The sequence below is a fragment of the Schistocerca gregaria genome, chromosome 10, assembly GCF_023897955.1.
Source record: "Schistocerca gregaria isolate iqSchGreg1 chromosome 10, iqSchGreg1.2, whole genome shotgun sequence".
NCBI lineage: Eukaryota > Metazoa > Arthropoda > Insecta > Orthoptera > Acrididae > Schistocerca > Schistocerca gregaria.
In genome coordinates, this window is record NC_064929.1 from 212,908,179 (window position 1) to 212,933,823 (window position 25,645).

General features: G+C 44.1%; 1 protein-coding gene across 1 annotated transcript in view; it reads right to left on the minus strand.

The window, feature by feature from the left end:
* Window positions 1-20,203: 20,203 nt before the first annotated feature.
* The window catches only part of LOC126293679 (juvenile hormone epoxide hydrolase 1-like), a 78,265-nt gene continuing 72,823 nt past the window's right edge, over window positions 20,204-25,645 (minus strand). The window contains exon 6 of the mRNA XM_049986972.1: window positions 20,204-20,535. Coding sequence (XP_049842929.1) covers window positions 20,340-20,535 — 196 coding nt within the window. The 3' untranslated portion in view covers window positions 20,204-20,339. The remainder of the gene's footprint in view (window positions 20,536-25,645) is intronic.

Genomic DNA, 25,645 nt, shown 5'->3' on the forward strand with positions numbered 1-25,645 from the left:
CGAAGAAATTGAAGAAATGTACGATGAAATAAAAGAAATTATTCAGATAGTGAAGGTGATGAAAATTTAATAGTCATGGGTGACTGGAATTTGGCAGTAGGAAAAGGGAGAGAAGGAAACGTAGTAGGTGAATATTTCAAAATGGCTCTGAGCACTATGGGACTCAACTGCTGTGGTTATCAGTCCCCTAGAACTTAGAACTAATTAAACCTAACTAACCTAAGGACATCACACACATCCATGCCCGAGGCAGGATTCGAACCTGCGACCGTAGCAGCAGCGCGGCTCCGGACTGGAGCGCCTAGAACCGCACGACCACCTCGGCCGGCTAGGTGAATATGGATTGGGGCAAAGAAATGAAAGAGGAGGCCGCCTGGTAGAATTTTGCACAGAGCACAACTTAATCATGGCTAATACTTGGTTTAAGAATCATGAAAGAAGGTTGTATACATGGAAGAACCCTGGAGATACTAAAAGGTATCAGATAGATTATGTAATGGTAAGACAGAGATTTAGGAACCAGGTTTTAAATTGTAAGACATTCCCAGGGGCAGATGTGGACTCTGATCACAATCTATTGGTTATGAGCTGTAGATTAAAACTAAAGAAACTGCAAAAAGGTGAAAATTTAAGGAGATGGCATCTGGATAAACTGAAAGAACCAGAGGTTGTACAGAGTTTCAGGGAGAGCATAAGGGAAAAATTGACAGGAATAGGGGAGAGAAATACAGTAGCAGAAGAATGGATAGCTTTGAGGAATGAAGTAGTGAAGGCAGCAGAGGATAAAGTAGGTAAAAAGACGAGAACTAGTAGAAATCCTTGGGTAACAGAAGAAATATTGAATTTAATTGATGAAACGCGAAAATGTAAAAAACGCAGTAAATGAAGCAGGCAAAAAGGAATACAAACGTCTCCAGAAAAGTGGTCGATGAGATCGACAGGAAGTGCAAAATGGCTGAGCAGGGTGGATAGAGGACAAATGTAAGGATGTAGAAGCTTATCTCACTAGGGGTAAGATAGATACTGCCTACAGGAAAATTAAAGAGACCTTTGGAGATAAGAGAACCACTTGTATGAACATCAAGAGCTCAGATGGAAACCCAGTTCTAAGCAAAGAAGGGAAGGCAGAAAGGTGGAAGGAGTATATAGAGGGTCTATACAAGGGCGATGTACTAACCGCCGTCTGCTTCACGTCTGCTGTGCAGCGAGCTACCTTAATTTAAGTATTATCTGTATTTTTCTTACTTGTCACTTCTTCTTCTGCGTGTTTTTGCTTTTAGGAAGCTTTAATAGTCGAGTGCTGTTAAGTGTTCCATAGATCTCGTGTTTGTTTTGAATACAGTCAGAGAGAGTCCCTTTAGGCAGCCATAGTGCCAGTAGTGCTAGTGTTTGTTTTCAATACAGTCCAGAGACAGGTAGTGCTATTTTCCTTGTTTTCTACAAGAAGTGGTTAGCAATCACAGTTTAGTCAATAATCAACCGCCCTTAGTGAATTAGCAGTCTAGTTAAAAGTTGATTAACACTCTATAGTAAATTGATTTCTTAGGATGGATAGGATGTGTGGCTGCTGTGTACGGACGCAGGAGGAGCTGGCCACTCTTCGCGAACAGCTGAGCGTGTTGATGGCAGCGGTCAGCCGTCTTCAGGCTGCTGCCTCTGAGTGTAGCGGCAGTGGGGAGTCTGGTGCGTCGCAAGTTACATCCCAGGTGTTACACGCTTCACCCACTGTCCCTGCTGTCGAGACATCTTCGCGGGTACCGGGCGCGGTTGGGCCACCCTCTCCCCAAGGGGAGTGGCGGGTTCAGCGGCGTTCGCGGCGCACGAGGCGGAGGGTCAATGTGGAGGCTGGCCGTGTGGCATCGCCCGCTCTGCCTGTGAGTGGACATGTGGCCGCTCCTTCAGCAAGGTCCGAGCAGGCACACGGAGGGAGGGGTTTATTAGTTATTGGGAGCTCCAACGTTTCCTTAGGGAAATAGCGGAAAGGTCGGGGAAGAAGGCCAGTGTTCACTCTGTCTGCTTGCCGGGGGGTCTCATCCGAGATGTGGAGGAGGCCCTACCGGCGGCAATAGAGAGCACTGGGTGCACCCGACTGCAAACTGTTGCTCATGTCGGCACCAATGACTCCTGCCGTCTGGGTTCAGAGGTCAACCTCAGTTCGTACAGGCGGTTGGCGGAGTTGGTGAAGGCGGAAAGCCTCGCTCGCGGGGTGGAATCAGAGCTAACTATTTGTAGTATCGTTCCCAGAACCGATCGCGGTCCTCTGGTTTGGAGCCGAGTGGAAGGCTTAAACCAGAGGCTCAGACGATTCTGCGGAGAGATGGGGTGCAAATTTCTCGACCTCCGTTATCGGGTGGAGAAATGTAGGATCCCCCTGAATAGGTCAGGCGTGGACTACACGCCGGAAGCGGCTACGAGGGTAGCGGAGTACGTGTGGAGTGCACATGGGGGTTTTTAGGTTAGAGAATTCCCTCCCTAGGCCCGACAAGACGCCTCCTGAGACGCGGCAAGGCAGGAGTAGGCAAAATGCAACAAGGAATAACAATATTAATGTGCTAATAGTAAACTGCAGGAGCGTCTATAGAAAGGTCCCAGAACTGCTCTCATTAATAAACGGTCACAACGCCCATATAGTACTAGGAACAGAAAGTTGGCTGAAACCAGACGTAAACAGTAATGAAATCCTAAACTCTGATTGGAATGTATACCGCAGAGATAGGCTGGACAGTGAAGGGGGAGGCGTGTTTATAGCGATAAGAAGTGCAATAGTATCGAAGGAAATTGACGGAGATTCGAATTGTGAAATGATTTGGGTGAAGGTCACGGTTAAAGCAGGCTCAGACATGGTAATTGGATGTCTCTATAGGCCCCCGGGCTCAGCAGCTGTTGTGGCTAAGCACCTGAAGAATAATTTGGAAAATATTTCGAGTAGATTTCCCCACCATGTTATAGTTCTGGGTGGAGATTTTAATTTGCCGGATATAGACTGGGAGACTCAAACGTTCATAAAGGGTGGCAGGGACAAAGAATCCAGTGAAATATTTTTAAGTGCTTTATCTGAAAACTAACTTGAGCAGTTAAACAGAGAACCGACTCGTGGCGATAACATATTAGACCTTCTGGTGACAAACAGACCCGAACTATTTGAATCAGTTAATGCAGTACAGGGAATCAGCGATCATAAAGCGGTTACTGCATCGATGATTTCAGCCGTAAATAGAAATATTAAAAAAGGTAGGAAGATTTTTCTGTTTAGCAAAAGTGACAAAAAGCAGATTACAGAGTACCTGACGGCTCAACACAAAAGTTTTGTCTCAAGTGCAGATAGTCTTGGGGATCAGTGGACAAAGTTCAAAACCATGGTACAATACGCGTTAGATGAGTATGTGCCAAGCAAGATCGTAAGAGATGGGAAAGAGCCACCGTGGTACAACAACCGAGTTAGAAAACTGCTGCGGAAGCAAAGGGAACTTCACAGCAAACATAAACATAGCCAAAGCCTTGCAGACAAACAAAAATTACGCAAAGCGAAATGTAGTGTGAGGAGGGCTATGTGAGAGGCTTTCAATGAATTCGAAAGTAAAGTTCTATGTACTGACTTGGCAGAAAATCCTAAGAAATTTTGGTCCTATGTCAAAGCGGTAGGTGGATCAAAACAAAATGTCCAGACACTCTGTGACCAAAATGGTACTGAAACAGAGGATGACAGACTAAAGGCCGAAATACTAAATGTCTTCTTCCAAAGCTGTTTCACAGAGGAAGACTGCACTGTGCTTCCTTCTCTAGATTGTCGCACAGTTGACAAAATGGTAGATATCGAAGTAGACGACAGAGGGATAGAGAAACAATTAAAATCGCTCAAAAGAGGTAAGGCCGCTGGTTCTGATGGGATACCAGTTCGATTTTACACAGAGTACGCGAAGGAACTTGCCCCCCTTCTTGCAGCGGTGTACCGTAGGTCTCTAGAAGAGCGAAGCGTTCCAAAGGATTGGAAAAGGGAACAGGTCATCCCCTTTTTCAAGAAGGGACGTCGAACAGATGTGCAGAACTATAGACCTATATCTCTAACGTCGATCAGTTGTAGAATTTTGGAACACGTATTATGTTCGAGTATAATGTCTTTTCTGGAGACTAGAAATCTACTCTGTAGGAATCAGCATGGGTTTCGACAAAGACGATCGTGTGAAACCCAGCTCGCGCTATTCGTCCACGAGACTCAGAGGGCCTTAGACACGGGTTCACAGGTAGATGCCGTGTTTCTTGACTTCCGCAAGGCGTTTGACACAGTTCCCCACAGTCGTTTAATGAACAAAGTAAGAGCATACGGACTATCAGATCAATTGTGTAATTGGATTGAGGAGTTCCTAGATAACAGAACGCAGCACGTCATTCTCAATGGAGAGAAGTCTTCCGAAGTAAGAGTGATTTCAGGTGTGCCGCAGGAGAGTGTCGCAGGACCGTTGCTATTGACAATATACATAAATGACCTGGTGGATGACATCGGAAGTTCACTGAGGCTTTTTGCAGATGATGCTGTGGTGTATCGAGAGGTTGCAACAATGGAAAATTGTACTGAAATGCAGGAGGATCTGCAGCGAACTGACGCCTGGTGCACGGAATGGCAATTGAATCTCAATGTAGCGAAGTGTAATGTGATGCGAATACATAGAAAGATAGGTCCCTTATCATTTAGCTACAAAATAGCAGGTCAGCAACTGGAAGCAGTTAATTCCATAAATTACCTGGGAGTACGCATTAGGAGTGATTTAAAATGGAATGATCATATAAAGTTGATCGTCGGTAAAGCAGATGCCAGACTGAGATTCATTGGAAGAATCCTAAGGAAATGAAATCCGACAACAAAGGAAGTAGGTTACAGTACGCTCTTTCGCCCAATGCTTGAATACTGCTCAGCAGTGTGGGATCCGCACCAGGTAGGGTTGATAGAAGAGATAGAGAAGATCCAACGGAGAGCAGCGCGCTTCGTTACAGGATCATTTAGTAATCGCGAAAGCGTTACGGAGATGATAGAGAAACTCCAGTGGAAGACTCTTCAGGAGAGAATCTCAGTAGCCCGGTACGGGCTTTTGTTAAAGTTTAGAGAACATACCTTCACCGAGGAGTCAAGCAGTATATTGCTCCCTCCTACGTATATCTCGCGAAGAGATCATGAGGATAAAATCAGAGAGATTAGAGACCACACAGAAGCATACCGACAATCCTTCTTTCCAAGTACAATACGAGACTGGAATAGAAGGGAGAACCGATAGAGGTACTCAGGGTACCCTCCGCCACACACCGTCAGGTGGCTTGCGGAGTACGGATGTAGATGTAGATGTAGACAATATTATGGAAATGGAAGAGGATGTATATGAAGATGAAATGGGAGATACGATACTGTGTGAAGAGTTTGACAGAGCACTGAAAGACCTAAGTCGAAACAAGGCCCCCGGAGTAGACAACATTCCATTGGAAATACTGACGGTCTTGGGAGAGACAGTCCTGACAAAACTCTACCATCTAGTGAGCAAGATGTATGACACAGGCGAAATACCAGCAGACTTCAAGAAGAATATAATAATTCCAATCCCAAAGAAAGCAGGTGTTGACAGATGTGAAAATTACCGAACAGTCAGTTTAATAAGCCACAGCTGCAAAATACTAACACGAATTCTTTACATACGAATGGAAAAACTAGTAGAAACCGACCTCGGGGAAGATCAGTTTGGATTCCGTAGAAACACTGGAACACGTGAAGCAATACTGACCTTACGACTTATCTTAGAAGAAAGATTAAGGAAAGGCAAACCTACATTTCTAGCATTCGTAGACTTAGAGAAAGCTTTTGACAATGTTGACTGGAATACTCTCTTTCAAATTCTAAAGGTGGCAGGGGTAAAATACAGGGAGCGAAAGGCTATTTACAATTTGTACAGAAACCAGATGGCATTTACAAGAGTCGAGGGGCATGAATGGGAAGCAGTTGTTGGGAAGGGAGTAAGACAGGGTTGTAGCCTCTCCCTGATGTTATTCAATCTGTATATTGAGCAAGCAGTAAAGGAAACAAAAGAAAAATTCGGGGTAGCTATTAAAATCCATGGAGAAGAAATAAAAACTTTGAGGTTCGCCGATGACATCGTAATTCTGTCAGAGACAGCAAAGGACTTGGAAGAGCAGTTGAATGTAATGGATAGTGTCTTGAAAGGAGGATATAAGATGAACATCAACAAAAGCAAAACGAGGATAATGGAATGTAGTCGAATTAAGTCGGGTGAGGCTGAGGGAATTAGATTAGGAAATGAGACAATTAAAGTAGTAAAGAAATTTTGCTATTTGGGGAGCAAAATAACTGATGATGGTCGAAGTAGAGAGGATATAAAATGTAGACTGGCAATGACAAGGAAAGCGTTTCTGAAGAAGAGAAATTTGTTAACATCGAGTATAGATTTAAGTGTCAGGAAGTCATTTCTAAAAGTATTTGTATGGAGTATAGCCATGTATGGAAGTGAAACATGGACGATAACTAGTTTGGACAAGAAGAGAATAGAAGCTTTCGAAATGTGGTGCTACAGAAGAATGCTGAAGATTAAATGGGTAGATCACATAACTAATGAGGAAGTATTGAATAGGGTTGGACAAAAGAGAAGTTTGTGGCACAACTTGACAAGAAGACGGGATCGGTTGGTAGGACATGTTATGAGGCACCAAGGGATCACCAATTTAGTATTAGAGGGCAGCGTGGAGGGTAAAAATCGTAGTGGGAGACCAAGAGATGACTACACTAAGCAGATTCAGAAGGATGTAGGTTGCAGTAGGTACTGGGAGATGAAGAAGCTTGCACAGGATAGGGTAGCATGGAGAGCTACATCAAACCAGTCTCAGGACTGAAGACCACAACAACAACAACCGACTTCAGACTGATCGAATGCTGGAACACAGTACACCAGACATCAAGAGAAGGAAGAGTGTGAACAGCGCCCTCCGCGGTGATAGCATAACCGACGAGAAACAACTTGAATAACATACCAGATACGAGGACTTAAAAATCGAACTACAGTGACGCTGGCGTAAACCAGTGAGTGTGATCCCAGTGTTTCTCAGTGCCACGATGTCTTGGTGAACACTTGAAGACCACTGGAAGTGATAAAATAATTATGTCATCCGTCTACAAAACGCCACTTTACTCGGAGGTGCAAGAATTGTACGCCGATACATCACGCAACCGTAGAGCTTGGGAAGTCTCTGACCAGTGGTAAAGTACGAAATACACCATAGGAAGTTTATTTAATTTGTTTACTGTCATAGTAATAATAATAATAATAATAATAATAATAATAATAATAATAATAAAGGTAAATAAAATGTAAATGTTAGTTCGTTCAAACTCGTGTATCTCCGAAAGTTCTTTACGGATTGCTTTGCAATTCTGACACGGCGTTGCATTCGAATACTCAAGTGTTTTTATAGCTCTATTACAACGCGATCTGGTATACGCGTAGTATACAGGGTGGGGCAAATAAAGTGGCTCGGAGAACAGAGTTCCATGGTATAAGAAACACAGCAGGAGAAAGGAAATACAGAACTAACCCGACTATAGCAGGTGTCGAAAGTGGCCGTCATCATCTCTTGACGCTTTTAGGCCCCGGTGTGCAAGTTGCTGAAGGCGGATCGGAGGCCCACTGCTTTGAGTTTTATCATCCGAAATGTTCTGCTGCAAGTCTCGAAAACTATGAGGGTTGTTGCGATACCCTTTAGACTTGAGGGCTCCCCACAAAAAGTAACCATACACCGACAGATCAGGTGACCTGGGTGGGCAGCTAGGGCGGCGACCATCTCTCTTAACAACTCTGTCAAAACTGTGTAAATGTCCTCCAAGGTTCGGCCCGCTGTATGGGCTGCTGCTCCATCCTGTTGGGGTGTTGTGTGCGTACATTCACCCGTCTGGGCTGGCGTGTTTCCGGTGTCCCCTTCAATGCCGGCAACCCGCAACGTGGCACCGCTGTGCGGGTCTTTCCTCCAGCTCGGCAGGCGCACGGCCGAAGTCAACACAGCTTCGCCTGACCTGCAGGAAGCAGGCTAGTTCAGAGGGCGCCCCCAAGAGCAGAGGAGACGGCCACCACCTATAGGTGCATCCGCCGCGCCATTTTCCTCAGCCAGTGCGAACCCACACAGCCAGACCCATAGCCGTGTAGTAGTCATCAGCCACGTTGGCATAAATGCCCTCGCCCAGGCAGTTCCGTAGCGCGTGGCTGTGGACTGAAGCTGGAGTTTCTCGTATTCCTCCTGATATGAGACTTAAATACTCTGTCTACTGTGCATGTCTAAGAAGATAGCCGCTTTCGTTCACAAGAGGACAGTCTCGTGCAGAGTTTTATTTTTGTCGTTTCCCAAGAACTTTTAGCTCTCGAAGAAGCCATTCCTTTATAATTGAAAGAAAACAGCCCTCGGTCACTATTTTTAACGAATTAACTGGGTTTCAACACTGCTAGGAGTGTCTTCCTCAGAATTTAAATCAAAGAATGGTCTATAACATTGTCACAGAATTATGACTAAAAACGTGTGATACAGAGTATAAGTACAGAATCATCGTGAAAGACTGGCAGTACTTATGTGTCATTTATAAAATAATAAATATGCAAAAAGGGCATTAGTCACAAAGATATTTAAGATAAAAAATTGTGATGGCGAGCCACTAAGGGCTGCTCGTTACTTGCGCTGTTACAGGTTGCAAACCGACTGAGGTGTCCGCGTTTTATCTTAAATATCTTCGTGACTAATGCCCTTTTGGCACATTTATAAATGATATAAATGACATAAGTACTGCCAATCTTTCTAGATGATTCTGTACTTATACTCTGTATCATACGTTTTTAGTCATAATTCTGTGACCATGTTAGAGACCATTCTTTGATTTAAATTCTGAGGAAGACACTTCTAGCAGTGTTGAAACCCAGTTAATTCGTTAAAAACAGTGACCGAGGGCTGTTTTCTTTCAATTGTAACTATTCATGGTCTCTGAACGTCCAGCCATGTACAACTTTTTGTCAGTCCTTTATTCTTCGAGAAGGAGTTTTTCTTATTTCTTTTGAACCACTAACATGAGCATAAAACTTAAATTTGTGAACGTAACCGGATTTGGTCAATAAACTGATTTCTGAATGTAATCACTGACTAAATGTGGAGGTACCGCGAGCTGCGACACTTCATCCGCCACTTACATTTGCCCCACCCTCCACATTTAACAAAAGAGAAATATTGTCAAGACATAAATGTTCGTTTATTGAAATCGTTCATCTCCGAAAGTTATTGGCCGATTGCTTTGAAATTTTGACGTAGTTTTGTATTCTAATACTGGAGTATTTTAGGTAGCTAATTCTTTAATATATGTATATTTTATACGTAGAGGTAGGAGTGTATATGTGGAAACCCAGTTTGTTTTTGCTGTATAAAAGAAATGTTTATGTCTCTTTCAGCTTCAAAAACTAGCCAAAGCTAATTCATAACTTTTTAGCAATGAATCCAATATTGTGAAACACAAAAACTAAATATGTTAAAAATTAAAAAACATTTTCTGCTTGCAAAACAACTCACTAATTTTTCAAGAACTGCAGGTAATGTGGAAACGCCTCAAAATTTTGGGAAACTGACTACTTCAAACGAAAACTATTGACAATGTTAGAAACTATTTAATTTTATATCAAATTTAAATTATACAAAAATATTTTTAAACGCAACTGTATTAGAAAAATGCTTCATAAGCAAAGTTCACTTGCAAAAATCGCGTATGTAAATATCTCCTTCATTTCCTGCACACAAAGAGTGTCTCCACTCCTCACACACTACACACTTAATACACAATTCTCCCCGAATGTCTTTGGAAAATGCGCCTTCACATAAAATACAAATTTCATCTTCTTCAGTAGGTTTTTCTTCCCCAACTGCGAGATCCAAATGTTACTCGCCTGAAGAGACAGTTGGTGCATTTTGCTCTTCATCTGAATCCTGAGATAACTTAAGCCGTTTTTTGCACGGTTTTCTAGGAGGAGCTTCAAGTTTTTTCTTGCTTTTGCCAGGTGCCTTAGGAAGCTTCTGTTTACCCTTCAGTAAGTAGTCTTCAAGGCGTGTTTTATAAGGCGAATATGTCAAATTAGCTGATGAACCTGGCTTACGACCTCTGATGCAAACCGTCCTCTTTAGAGGAGAGACTGGCATGATATCTTGTGGAGACACACACGTATTTGATGAGGTATTTGACAACGATGTTGACCTTTTGTTTTATCAATTTCAATAAGATACTGCACGAACTGTTTCTCAATAGCATCAGGTAGTACAAGCTTGCGTCCAAGTCTCAAAGAAACACATTCTTCAGGTGACATATCGCTATGCACAAACGTTTGAAGTGTCGTCTGAGGTACACTGAAAGCTTTTACTGCTCTTCTTAATCCCACCTGCCTTCCCTTGTGACTATTATAGCCTTAATCATGTTTTCAGCATCACACTTCTTCACAATAGCCCTTGGTTTCCGATCAGTTAGCTTTCGTGGCATCTGGAAACAGACGCAAAACGTATTCGAAGTAATGTATTTGATGTTGGTATTGTGGAAACGTTTCCACCATGCCATCGTATGTATGCTTCCACATTACCTACACAATGGCCATTTTACATTTCGGTAGATTACATTAAGAAACTATCCATTTAAGGTTGGTAAAGGACTGCTAAAACCTTCTATGCACCTCCCTTTATAAACTATCAGACGTAAAGAAAGATAACTACAAAGTGTATAGATAAATATAGCACAACTTACCTCGAAAAATGTTTAGAAAATTCGCGGGCGTAAATTGCATCACTGTCACGGCGTCTGTTGCTCAACTGACTTCTAACCCTCTACCGTGACAAATAGGAACTATTGCAACAATTTCTGGCTGCCTCACTACAGTTCAGGCCAGATACAAGACGTTTCCTCATTACCCACACGCTTCCACATTTACATCCCTACCTCTATAATATGAAAATATATATACGTAATATCTCAAGAGAAAGCATTGTCACCAAAAATTGCAAAATGCACCTTTCCGATTCAGAATTTACGCGTTACTATAATAAACTTTTTGACCCGTACAGACAACACACTTTTTGATATATAAACTTACATATAAAATATACAATAGTGAAAAATTGTTTGTAGGAGAGTTGTCTTTAAGGCGCCTTGGTTTATGATTAGAATACTACTACTACTACTACTACTACTACAGAAACTGAATTTGTAATAATAATAAGCAAGACTCAAGGTCAGAGAGAGGGGTAAATGGAGATGGAAAGAGGGGTCAGAGGAAATGGACATAGAAAACGATATGGGCAGAGAGAGGGGGGAGGGGGGAGGTGTGAGAGAAGATGGCCAGAGAAAGAGAGAAGGTGATGGAGAGAGGGGGACAGGTGGTGAGGGGCAGAGAGACCGAGGAGGAGGAGGGGGAGGAGGAGGAGGAGGAGGAGGAGATGGACAAAGAAAGGGGGAAGGGATAATGGACAGAGGCAGAGGAGAAATGGAGATTAGGACGCATATCCAGTTTCCATACATATAAGACAAGTGTGATTTCCATTTTCTTTCTTTTCAGTTTAAGCAACTGAGCCACAAAATGCGCGGCCGGGTGCAGCTAGTAGTAGTGATGATGATAATAATAATTATATTAATAATAATATTGTATGAGTTCAGATTCACCACATTAACGGCACACATTCGGCACATTCAACCACTATTTGGTCTACATGCAATGTACTTACTTCGGTGTGACCATTCCCATGCACATGTGACAGGTATCAAGTTGTTATGGCTGAGGTCGTATGGCCACACGGTTAGGAGAAATCGCTTCTTAGGAAAATTAGCAGCTGCGTGAGAAAGTGAAGAAAGTTTGCACAAGTTAGGAACCAGTGCAGTGTACAACAGCAATAAAAAGGGCGTCTTCCACTTAAGAGCTGCTTCCCAAGGTTAATGCAGAAAGCATTGTTCCTTAAGCCGCAGCCCACACTGCAGTTGAGATTGTCGGGTGGACAGGTCTCCAGGCTGTATGCACTAAGGATGTAACCATCAAACCGGCTCATGTTTCGAGCAAAGTCCTTACAACCAATTTCTTAATTATTTACATTTTCTGCCACTAGTCATACTTATTTGCTGTACATATAACACACTGCATCGCTCTTCGAGCTAATTTTGCTCATTTTCTGCACACAGAAAAATGTTAGTTAAAGATAAATAGTCTTAATCTAAACTATCGCAGAATTGTTGTGTCCAGTGTTCGCTGCTGGAGCGAGTGTTTGGGTATATGGGGGGAGGGTGAGGGGAGGCGGGAGGTGGCCAGGAATCGACGTCCAGTGATGTCTGCTGCTAGCGGGGAGACACGCCTCGTTGTTTGTGGTGACTCACACCTCAGAGTGTGTGGGACGCACTTGCTGAGTCAGTCGTTAGCGTGCGATAACCGTGTGATACACATTTTATATGGCACTTGTCCGTTTACGATTTTCGCGTCCTAATGCTTCATTTGTACGTTGGTACACTGCCGGAACTGTTGTGTAATATTACGTTACTTCAATGCTTACTCTAACACTGATCTGGACGTAATCCACTGCACAAACGTTTCAACTCAGTTGTAAAGATACACTCGTAATACAAGAAGTGGACTTGCAAGGTAGCTTACATTTGTGTAACAATTTTCTGTTTGCCTAAACGTCTGATGAGTAAATTGTGTCTGAAACGCCTTCCAGTATGTTAAACTCAAGATAAATAAACGTATTAGAACAAATAAGCCCTCGGTCACAAATATTAAATCCAAATTGACCCGGTTTCGACGCAACTATGATCGTCGTCTTCAGTATTAAACTAACTGTTCTAAAACGTATTAGGTATATAATACATTAATAAAATTAAAGTTTGCACTGACTGGAAAGAGATGTAGTACTTACAAGTCACATTTTAAAAAATCTAAGCCGGATAGGGGACGTCATGAATAGATGTAAATAAGATGGCGAGCCGCTTGTTGCAACCCTTGTTCACCCAAGTACGACCAGCCCGTAAAAGCTCGCCATCTAATTTACAACTATTCATGAGGTCGCCTTTCCGGCTCAGATTTTTTAAAATTTGACTAGTAACTACTGCATCTCTTTCCAGTCAATACAAACTTTAATTTTACTAATGTATTATATACCTAATATGTTTCAGAACAGTTAGTTTAATTCTGAAGACGACGCTCATAGTAGCGTCGAAACCTGGTCAATTTTGATTTAATATTTGTGACCGAGGGCTTATTTGTTCTAATATAAATCTGACACGGTCACTGAACCTTAGCAACTATGTTCAAAGTTTTATAAATAAACCTGACTCATTGCAGAAAAATACACATAAATATTCAATGCAGTGGCGGTTCCTAAGTTAGCCACAATCGTGTCCATAGTTTGCAAGATAACCAACCAAACTCCGAATCACAGCTACATAAAATGTATCTGCTCTCATTGGGCCTACATGAATCTGACGGTGCACTTGAACCCAACTACACTGACGGAAAGAAATCGCGGCGCCAAGAACTGTGCGACGTAAACGAAAGTTGGTAGGCGTGTTATTACACCTGAAAGATGATGTCGTCAAATTTCGCATCAGCCGCATGAACTGGGTCGTGGAATAGAGCTACGTGAAGCTCACTGGTCCTTCTCCAGTACTGCAGAAAGACTTAGCAGGAACGCAGCCACTGTACGTGATTGCTGGCAGCGGTGGTCACGAGAACGTACAGTCGCGAGTAAAACCGGCCTCTGGACGACCACGCCGCTCTACCGAGAGAGAAGACCATCGTGTTCACGTGCGGCGCTGCGGCAATTTTGGCAACAGTTGGCAGCACAGTGGCGCAACAAACTGTTAAAAATTAATTACTTCAAGGACAGCTGCGGTCCAGATGCTCCGGAGCGTGCATTCCATTGACTCCAAACCACCGCCATGTGTGACTGCAGTAGTATCGAGCGAGAGCTCAGAGGATTGGGTTGGGTTGTTTTGGAGAAGAAGACCAGACAGCGAGGTCATCGGTCTCATCGGATTAGGGAAGCAAGTCGGCCGTGCCCTTTCAAAGGAACCATCCCGGCATTTGCGTGGAGCGATTTAGGGAAATCACGGAAAACCTATATCAGGATGGCCGGACGCGGGATTCAACCGTCGCCTCCCGAATGCGAGTCCAGTGTCTAACCAGTGCGCCACCTCGCTCGGTAGCTCAGAGGCGGGAAGGGGGGGGGGGGGGGGGGGAAGGGGTCTGTTGTCTTTTCCGATGAACGCTGGTTCTTTCTCGGTGCCAGTGATGGTAGAGCTGAGTTTCGCAACGTTTCTGCGGAATCCATGCTGACATTCACAGAGGAGATTTTGGTTCTCCAAAAGAAGTCACTATTCGTGAGTATAAAAGATATTCCATAATTCTATGACGTCAACGATATAGATCTATAACTCTGAGCATCTGTGGTGCGGCTCTTCTTGGAAACGAGAATGACCTGCGCATTTTTCCAGTTGCTAAGTATCCTCCGTTGCTCCAGTAATTTACTATAAACTGCTCCTAGAAGGCGAGCAAGTTCTTTCGCGTAATCTTTGCAGAATTTTATAGGTATCTCATATGTTCCTGATGCCTTTCTCCCACTAATCTATTGTACTTGTATTTCTATTCCGTGACCGGTTATCTAAATAGCTGCCATTCCGAAGATCGCACGATAACTGAAAGGAGTGACCGTGTTACGGTCTGAGGCGGTGAAAGAATTTCGGAAGATCTAATTCAATTTTTTGGGGCCGCCGGTTTGGCAGAGCGGTTCTAGGCGCTTCAGTCTGGAACCACGCGACCGATACGGTCGCAGGTTCGAATCCTGCCTCGGGCATGGATGTGTGTGATGTCCTTGGGTTAGTTAGATTTAAGTAGTTGCAAGTTCTAGAGGGCTGATGACCTCAGATATTGCGTCCGAAAGTGCTCAGAGCCAATTGAACCATTTTTCGGCCATTTCCTTGTAATTTTCCGTTTCCGTGTCAGTCTGAACACAGGGTGAACGAATAAATGATATCGAGCCACTTATTGATGTTATCTAAGAGCAAATCCTCTTCGAGTTTTAACTCAGATAGGTTGACAACATTTTTACCTTCAAAATCTGTGGACGCTCCTCTCATTGTTCTACTCATTTTCACTTTGTTCAGCTTTATGCTTACAACGATATGGTGTCCTTTCTGACATGTCCGGAAGATCAGACACCATTGATGACCTGCAGCCGTCTAAAACGTAATTAGAATTATATTAGTACCTTCAGCTGCTGACGGGCATTGATATGTATCAACGGGAACAGGTGAAAATGTGTGCCCCGACCGGGACTCGAACCCGGGATCTCCTGCTTACATGGGAGACGCTCTATCCATATGAGCCACCGGGGACACAGAGGATAGTGCGACTGTAGGGACGATCTCACGCACGCCTCCAGCGAGACCCACATTCTCACCTTGTATGTCCACACACTACATTCGTAGTGTCCCTACTCAACACACTCATTACTCGTGGATGACATTCTTACCAAGCCCCGTAAGATTTCGGGTAATATGTGTGCATCCGCACAGAAGAGGAACGTCATTGCCGGTATTGCCAGAACCATATACTTATTTGGATATGGTCTCTGTTCTTTCTGGTATGTCCGTATGTTGGGTAGGGATACTACGAATGCAGTGTGTGGACATACAAGGTGAGAATGTGGGTCTCGCGGGAGGCGTACGCGAGATCGTCCCTGCAGTCACACTATCCTCTGTGGCCTCGGTGGCTCAGGTGGATAGCGCATCTGCCATATAACCAGGAAATCCCAGTTTCGAGTCTCAGTCGGAGAACACATTTTCACCTGTCCCCGGTGACATTTATCAACGCCCGTCAGCTGCTGAAGGTATTAATATATAATTCTAATTTTATTCAGCTTCTGTCTGGTAGGTTTTTACTTCTCTTGAATCTGTGATGCTCTCTTTGTTTACGGAGCAGTGCTCTAACACATCGCTTAAGATCTCGCTGGGAACATAATTATCTAAGACACAGTGAACCATACTTTTGAACTTTTTCCATTTGTGCTGCATATGTTAGTCCTCAGAACTGAATATTTGGTGCTGATTATTCAGATACTCTGCACAGAATAATGTGACACGAATCCTTATTTCTGGCATCAGTTTTGATGGTATGATTCCCCTAATCTATACGTGGGAAGTAGAAGTCTTTTACAACTGCATCATCAGGAAACGTACTAACGATAGTATCCAAGTTGTCTCTGTAGCTCTCTACACTACAGCCACTGACACAGGCAGTCTATAAAACCACCCGATTACCATAAACTGGGTGTTCTTTCTGCCAATTTTTGCCTGTGTTTTTGTATGTCACAAGAGAACAAAGGATAGTGGCAGAAAGAAATTTCCGAATACTTTTTTTCTAGTGTTGTCAAAGATTTGTACGATCAATTAAGCATGCTGTTAAACGAGAAATTTAACTTCTGTTGCTGCGGCACCATAAAATAAATTTTACCTGCGCTACTTTCAGCGACTCAGTCATTTCTTCATGGAACAGTCGTAATATGATACAGGGATAAAGTAAACTCTGTGAATACCTCTAGAGTAGACATGCATGAGCGCGAGGGATAAATAAAACACTAGTTTTTGAAGATATGAAAAGGGCATATTGAGCTTTATTCTGAAAGTGATACAGTAAACATATAGGTGTTGTATAATTCATCATCTGACAAATTTTCAAGTTACGTGTTACACTATGGTAGCTATTTGCAAAGAGCATACATCACATGTTAAGGATACTGTACACTATGGGTGGGAGGTTTAGTACGCATATTACTGAAGCTCTGGTATTTTAAAACAGCTACATTTTGTTAGTCGTGTCGGACTCATAATTCTAATGAAATACTCCCAACGATAAGACAGTTCATTTTTTTCTGACCATTCGCAGACCGTTGGTCTGTCTCGACAGTTCACTTCGCCTCTATCGTCACTCACCTCCGTCGAAATTGCGGACTGCTCTTAAATTAGCTTTCAGCACTTCGTACAGCTGGACATCATCTTACACAACAGAGAAACTTTCAGAACCACCATGAGATTCTAGCGCCACTAAATCCTCCTTTTGGGATTACAGTTGCCAGGGTTAAAGTAGTCCCATATTTTGCACAAAATGTGCACTATCTTACACAAGTGTTAAACGTATTACCTAAATTAAATGTCACAAAAATGACAGTATCTCGCCCTGTTACCTAATCCTGATAGTATGCAAAATTACACTCACCATATTTTTCACTTAACTAGTGTGAAGCCTCCAGGCAGTATTGGGCGTAATAGCTGTTCAATATTTATGATCCACATTGAATCCAGTGTTGCCAACACAATAGTACGTCATATATCTCACATCTTCTAGATCATTCTTCACACACTGTAAATGTACTTTCTCATGTTTTCCATGCTAATGATGAAATTTTAGCGGGAAAAAATTAAATATTTTACCGACGAGTGTGTCGAAGTTAACCACGAAGAGCCAAAGTAACCCCAGCTTAGGGTATTATTTTTGACCATCCTTTGTTACTTTTCACCCAGATCTGTTGACATACGGAATTCGTGATAAGTCGCTAGTTATTATCTGTACACTTATCCATCAACATGTCTGAAATTTACACAGTACTTAATTAGAGCCGTAAGACAAGTCGTAATTGTGAGGTATGGCTTGTCTGACGAAACAGCGAACGTTGACGAAAAACACATACTATTTCAAAAATGCACCTTACCCACAGTTTTGGTGACATGACAATGAAATTTTGTAACACATTTACATATAAAATAATTTGATTATATATTTTCAACTTTTTTGGAATGAAATTTGAAGTTTCATTTTCAAAAAATAATGTATGTTGCTTTCTCTCAGAAAGTATTGTAGAAATTTCTCTGTTTCATCTCTTTATGTGTTGTGAGCTTCTCTCATGAGGTTTTTCGAATAGGTGAAATAGGATAATTTTCATAATTTTTTAATTATAATTCCACAAGCATAATTTTAAATTCATGCAGAATTCCAAGCACTTTGCCCCATATCTCAGCTTACAATCAGAATTTCAAAATTTGCTCTTGAGGCAACGTTTATTAGGTTTCCAGAAACATGTGTACAAAATTTCATAATTATAGCATTCATGGAATCTGAGGAAATGGTGCATAAACGTAAAAAAAAATCAGGAAACGCAATTTAATGTTCAACCTAACCACTTCTTCAGAAGGCACTACATTTGTATTCTGGGCTGTCTTTCCCTTCAAGGCATCTCTTCTGGTTTCTTGTCTGTTTCTTTCCTTTACCAGGCCTTCAACTGACTTTTCAGCTGGGGAGACGCGCTGTAAATCTATTTTTCTCAGGATTTCTTGAGTAAAATTTCCTACCTTGAAGCCTATTCCTTTTAATACCTTCATCCTCCCGACGTTCCCATCATTAAATACAATAACTGCATCATAAGGTGCAAATCTGACAATTGTAGCAGATGCAAATGTGTTTTTAAGACATCGTTTCCATATGTGTAAATTTACTTATTTGGATTTTAGGTTTTTGCCATGAACACAGTTTTTGAGAAGTGCAGGATCGGCCAAAGATGATCTACAAAACCAAAGAGTATGTATCACGGCCTTTTAGATGCATCCCGCACACGTCTGGTTGAAAGCAATAATGTTCTAATGGCTCTAAGCACTATGGGACTTAACATCAGAGGTCATCAGTCCCCTAGAACTTAGAACTACTTAAACCTAACTAACCTAAAGACATCACACACATCCATGCCCGAGGCAGGATTCGAACCTGCGACCGTAGCAGTCGCGCGGTTCCTGACTGAGCGTCTAGAACCACAAGACCACCGCGGCCGGCTTGAAAGCAATACACAGAATTGTCGTTCCCTGTGCTGGTATTGCTGCTTCAGAACGTGGTCGTGGCAGGGAGGCCGCGTTACACTTTCAATGTTCAGGCACTTCGGATGCGATTTCAACATTCAAACTCTACAATCTTATTGTGCATGAGGTGTACTAACAAATAAAAAAATAAATCGAAAATTGACATTTTTGGTCAATTTCATCGACGTCCCCCAGTCAACATTTTTCTGTCTGGTTTGATGCGGCCTGTCACAAATTGCTTTCTCTGCTCCTCTCTTCATCTGGATATCAGTTACAACGTACGTCATCACTTATTTCCGGATCTATTCTAATCCGTCTCCTTCTACAACTCTGTCTACCACTGAAGGTATTCCCTGACGTCCCTCCATCCTGTCCCTTCTTCTTGTCAATATTTTCCACATGTTCCTTTCCTTGTCGATTGTACGGAGAACCTTATTTCTCACCTTAGCAGTCGACTTAATTTTCACATTCGTCTGTAGCGCCACATCTCAAATGCTTCGATTCTCTTCTGTTCCGGTTTTCCCAGAGTACGCGTTTCGCTACCATACAATGCTGTGCTTGGCCAGGAATGCACTTTTTGGGAGTGGTGGTCTGCTTTTTATGTCCTACTTGCTCTGTCCGTCATAAGTCATTTTGGTGCCTAGGTAGCAGAAGTCCTCAACTTGGGCTAATTACCCTGACGCTAAGCTTCTCTTTGTTCTCATTTCTGCTACTGCTCACTACTTTCCTCTCTCTTCGATTGAATGTTCATTTAATTCAGCGGGCCCTGTAATTCTTCTTCACTTTCACTGAGGAAAGTAATGTCGTTAGCGAATCTTACCGTTGCTATCCTTTCAACTTAATTTTTAATTCCTCCGTTGAACATATCTTGTATTTCCACCATTGTTTCTCCGATATGTAGACTGAACAGTAGCCGTGAAAGACTACTTCCCCGTCTTCCACCTTTTTAATCCGAGAACCTCCGTCTCGGTTCTTGTACAAATTGTACATTACCCAGCTTTCCCTATAGCTTACCCCTATTTTTATCTCAGAGCGTCGAATATCATGCACCAACGATCATTAGAAGCAGAAAGCACTTGTTTAGTAGAAGCGATGTGTTTTCATAGTAGCGAAAATGAACGAGCTCTCCTAACGTGTGCATTTTGAACCCCATATTTATTAGATTCTTCTGCTTCGAATGACCGTTGCTGGCAAGCCCCTGAATGCTGACCAATCCTCTTGGGGCACCTTGTATGAGGGTAAAAGGGATATAATAAGCAACGAACGCAATGCGGTTTAAAAAAGAAACTATTTTTACTACAATGATTACAATTAACTTTACAGTTTAAATTTGTCCTTGGTGCAACACACACAAGCTAACATTTAATTTGCGGTGAGTACACCTCTCTCTCTCTGGCACACACATTCACGCTCGTATAGACTTGATGAAGTCCCAGACGTCGTCGGCCAGCACTCTGGGCTCCTCGAAGGCCGCGAAGTGTCCCCCCCTGTACACGTTGTACCTCACAAGCCCCGGGTGCGCGTCGCGGGCCATGGACTCAGGGGTGAACACCAGGTCGTTCTCGAACTGCGCCACGGCTGTCGGCGGGTACTTCTCGATGCTGCAACAAAGCGGTAAGCATGGCGTACATTCCCTCAGCACCGGTCACGAGCCGAGTTCTGAGTTGCTTACGAAGATTTTCCGGTTATAGATTAGTCATGACGGGGTTGCCAACTTCAACATAGACAAAAAACGTATCGTATTGCAAGGGGAGGTAAATGAAAATCATGTTTGCAAACACGAAATATTTTCAAAAATTATATATAAAGTTAATTTTCATTACTTCCGCATTATATACATTACTGGCCATTAAAATTGCTACACCACGAACATGTGCTATAGAAGCGAAATTTAACCAACAGGAAGAAGATGCTGTGATATGCGAATGATTAGCTTTCCAGAGCATTAACACAATGTTGGCGCCGGTGGCGACATCTACAACGTGCTGACATGAAGAAAGTTTCCAACCCATTTCGCATACACAAACAGCAGTAGACCGGCGTTGCCTGGTGAAGCGTTGTTTTGATGCCTCGTGTAAGGAGGAGAAATGCGTACCATCACGTTTCCGACTTTGGTAAAGGTCGGACTGTAGCCTATCACGATTGCGGTTTATCGTATCGCGACATTGCCGCTCGTGTTGGTCGAGATCCAATGACTGTTAGCAGAATATGGAATCGGTGGGTTCAGCAGGGTAATACGGAACGCCTTGCTGGATCCCAACGGCCTCGTATCACCAGGAGTCGAGATGACAGGCATCTTATCCGCGTGGCTGTAACGGATCGTGCAGCCACGTCTCGATCCCTGAGTCAACAGATGGGGACGTCTGCAATACAACAACCATCTGCACGAACAATTCGACGACATTTGCAGCAGCATGGACTATCAGCTCTGACACCATGGCTGTGGTTAACCTTGATGCTGCATCACAGACAGGAACGCCTGCGATGGTGTACTCAACGACGAACCTGGGTGCACGAATGACAAAACGTCACTTTTTCGGATGAAACCATGTTCTGTTTACAGCATCATGATGGTCTCATCCGTGATTCGCGACATCGCGGTGAACGCACATTGGAAGCGTGTATTCGTCATCGCCATACTGTCGTATCACCGGCCGTGATGGTATGGGGTGCCATTGGTTACACGTCTCGATCACCTCTTGTTCGCATTGACTGCACGTTGAACACTGGACGTTACATTTCAGATGTGTTACGACCCGTGGCTCTACCCTTCATTCCATCCCTGGGAAACCCTACGTATCAGCAGGATAATGCACGACCGCATGTTTCAGGTCCTGTACGGGCCTTTCTGGATAAAGAAAATGTTCGACTGCTGCCCTGGCCAGCACATCCTCCAGATCTCTCACCAATTGAAAACGTCTGGTCAATGGTGGCCGAGCAACTGGCTCATCACAAGACGGCAGTCACTACTCTCGATGAACTGTGGTATCGTGTTGAAGCTGCATGGGCAGCTGTACCTGTACACGCCATCCAAGCTCTTTTTGACTCAATGCCCAGGTGTATCAAGGCCGTTATTACGGCCAGAGGTGGTTGGTCTGGGTACTGATTTCTCAGGATCTATGCACCCAAATAGCGTGAAAATGTAATCACATGTCAGTTCTAGTATAATACACTCCTGAAAATTGAAATAAGAACACCGTGAATTCATTGTCCCAGGAAGGTGAAACTTTATTGACACATTCCTGGGGTCAGATACATCACATGATCACACTGACAGAACCACAGGCACATAGACGCAGGCAACAGAGCATGCACAAGGTCGGCACTAGTACAGTGTATATCCACCTTTCGCAGCAATGCAGGCTGCTATTCTCCCATGGAGACGATCGTAGAGATGCTGGATGTAGTCCTGTGGAACGGCTTGCCATGCCATTTCCACCTGGCGCCTCAGTTGGACCAGCGTTCGTGCTGGACGTGCAGACCGCGTGAGACGACGCTTCATCCAGTCCCAAACATGCTCAATGGGGGACAGATCCGGAGATCTTGATGGCCAGGGTAGTTGACTTACACCTTCTAGAGCACGTTGGGTGGCACGGGATAAGTGCGGACGTGCATTGTCCTGTTGGAACAGCAAGTTCCCTTGCCGGTCTAGGAATGGTAGAACGATGGGTTCGATGACGGTTTGGATGTACTGTGCACTATTCAGTGTCCCCTCGACGATCACCATAGGTGTACGGCCAGTGTAGGAAATCGCTCCCCACACCATGATGCCGGGTGTTGGCCCTGTGTGCCTCGGTCGTATGCAGTCCTGATTGTGGCGCTCACCTGCAGGGCGCCAAACACGCATACGACCATCATTGACACCAAGGCAGAAGCGACTCTCATCGCTGAAGACGACACGTCTCCATTCGTCCCTCCATTCACGCCTGTCGCGACACCACTGGAGGCAGGCTGCACGATGTTGGGGCGTGAGCGGAAGACGGCCTAACGGTGTGCGTGACCGTAGCCCAGCTTCATGGAGACGGTTGCGAATGGTCCTCGCCGATACCCCAGGAGCAACAGTGTCCCTAATTTGCTGGGAAGTGGCGGTGCGGTCCCCTATGGCACTGCGTAGGATCCTACGGTCTTGGCGTGCATCCGTGCGTCGCTGCGGTCCGGTCCCAGGTCGACGGGCACGTGCACCTTCCGCCGACCACTGGCGACAACATCGATGTACTGTGGAGACCTCACGCCCCACGTGTTGAGCAATTCGGCGGTACGTCCACCCGGCCTCCCGCATGCCCACTATACGCTCTCGCTCAAAGTCCGTCAACTGCACATACGGTTCACGTCCACGCTGTCGCGGCATGCTACCAGTGTTAAAGACTGCGATGGAGCTCCGTATGCCACGGCAAACTGGCTGACACTGACGGCGGCGGTGCACAAATGCTGCGCAGCTAGCGCCATTCGACGGCCAACACCGCCGTTCCTGGTGTGTCCGCTGTGCCGTGCGTGTGATCATTGCTTGTACAGCCCTCTCGCAGTGTCCGGAGCAAGTATGGTGGGTCTGTCACACCGGTGTCAATGTGTTCTTTTTCCCAATTCCAGGAGTGTATTTTTTAAACGCGACTCACTGACTTCTAATAAGTAGTTTGCGTGAGCGCTGCTATTTAGAAAAGAAAATATGCGTATTCTTACGTAAACTTTAATCATTAATATGGGTCTCAGGGGCAACTGGTTATTTATGTACCAAATGTCACAAAGATTAACTGAGATAGTGCGGAATGCAATGATTTTCAGTATTTCTTGTTCATTATTTGTAAGGCAAAACTGGAGAGAATCTCATCTGCCGTTAGGCGGCCAAAATGAAACGTACTGAACTCATTCAGTTCTGTGGCGGCCTATGTTTAGACGAAACAAAAGAGGATAGCTTTCAATAAAGCAATAGTCTCTGGTCACGTTCATTTTCGTTACACAGATCAAAAGAATGTTTTTTTATACCACATCGCTGTTTGTGATTTTCGGTGTTATTATTTAACTTCTTTTTAATCTTTCTTATACATCGCGCACACGTACGCAGTCTTGAAATAATTTATAATTCACAATTGACACAAACAAAAACCTTTTTTCTTGTACTAAAATGTCAATTGTGTGACGTACCGTCACATTGGGAACGTGCAGTGCTGCTAGGAAAATTGTGGAACATGTGGAACTGACCTACAGATCTACTGACCCACCGCATGGAGTTCGAATCCTGCCTCGGGCATGGATGTTTGTGATGTCCTTAGGTTAGTTAGGTTTAAGTAGTTCTAAGTTCTAGGGGACTAATGACCACAGCAGTTGAGTCCCATAGTGCTCAGAGCCATTTTTTTGAACCACCGCATGGAACAGTGCACACGGAGCAGCTGTCGGGCGAGACGCCTGGCTTACCTGTTCTATCGGCTTACGTTTGGGATCCATTGGGGGGACGTACTGTTGTACACCAGTGATCATGCAGCAGTTGAAAGCCTCACTGGTGGAGGAGGGAAGCGCCTGGCCTGCCACAACTGCTCCAGCCTTGCAGCCAGCATGGGAGCACGCTGAGGGGCGTCCACTGCTGTGCGTGGAGAGCCCACAGCCTTTTGTAATATCACGTGACCATCGTAAATCGTGGTATCTTGATTTTAATTACTGTCTGAATAAAAGTGCCACCGCTGTTCCTCTCGTTGCGCATTGCTTCCAGTTCTGTACTACATTACAGAAGTTCTTTCGACGTATGATCCAAGTTTCATCGAGATACTTCACTTGGCAGTGACACATCATGCGGGAGGTAATCTCGTCCTTAAGCTTTGCCCACCCGTGAACTTTTGTTGCCAACGGCCTCGCCGCAGTGGTAACACAGGTTCCCGTCAGATCACCGAAGTTAAGCGCTGTCGGGGTGGGCTAGCACTCGGATGGGTGACCGTTCGGTCTGCCAAGCGCTGTTGGCAAGCGGGGCGCACTCAGCACTTGTGAGGCGAATTGAGGGGCTACTTGAATGAGGATTAGTGGCTCCGAACTGACATACGGCCGGGAGAGCGGTCTGCTAAGCACATGCTCCTCGGTACACGCATCCAGTAACGCCTGTAGCCTCAGGATGACACGGCGGTCGGTTAATATCTTTAGAGTCTTTCGAGGCCTATTCGGACGGAGTTTAGTTTAGTGAGTGTACTTTTGGTGCGCCTGAAGCACGTGGGATCGAAATAACTCCTGAACTGTTATGTTAACATGATCCGAAATTGAAAAAAGCCTCAGCATGTTTTCCATCGGTTCTCTACATCGGCGAGAACAGGGATGCATCAAGTACTGAAACTTCAAGAAAGCCGTGTCTGACGTCCCTCAGTATTCTTCCTGCGACGCTTCCCGTTAATAAGAGCCTCCTTTCCTGTTACGCAAGCAGGATTCGAGCCAGGCATGAGGCAGATAATCTGTGTTACAAAACTGTGCGTTTGTTAAAATTATTTTATGACCTGTCAAGTGACGCCTGCAAAATACTAACGCGAATTCTTTACAGACGAATGGAACAACTGGTAAAAGCCGACGTCAGGGTTGATCATTTTGGATTCCGTAGAAATATTGAAACACGTGAGGCAATACTGACCCTACGACTTATCTTAGAAAATAAAAGAAAGGCAAACCAACGTTTCTAGCATTTGTAGACTTAGAGAAAGCTTTTGACAATGTTGACCGGAATACTTTTTCAAATTCTGAAGT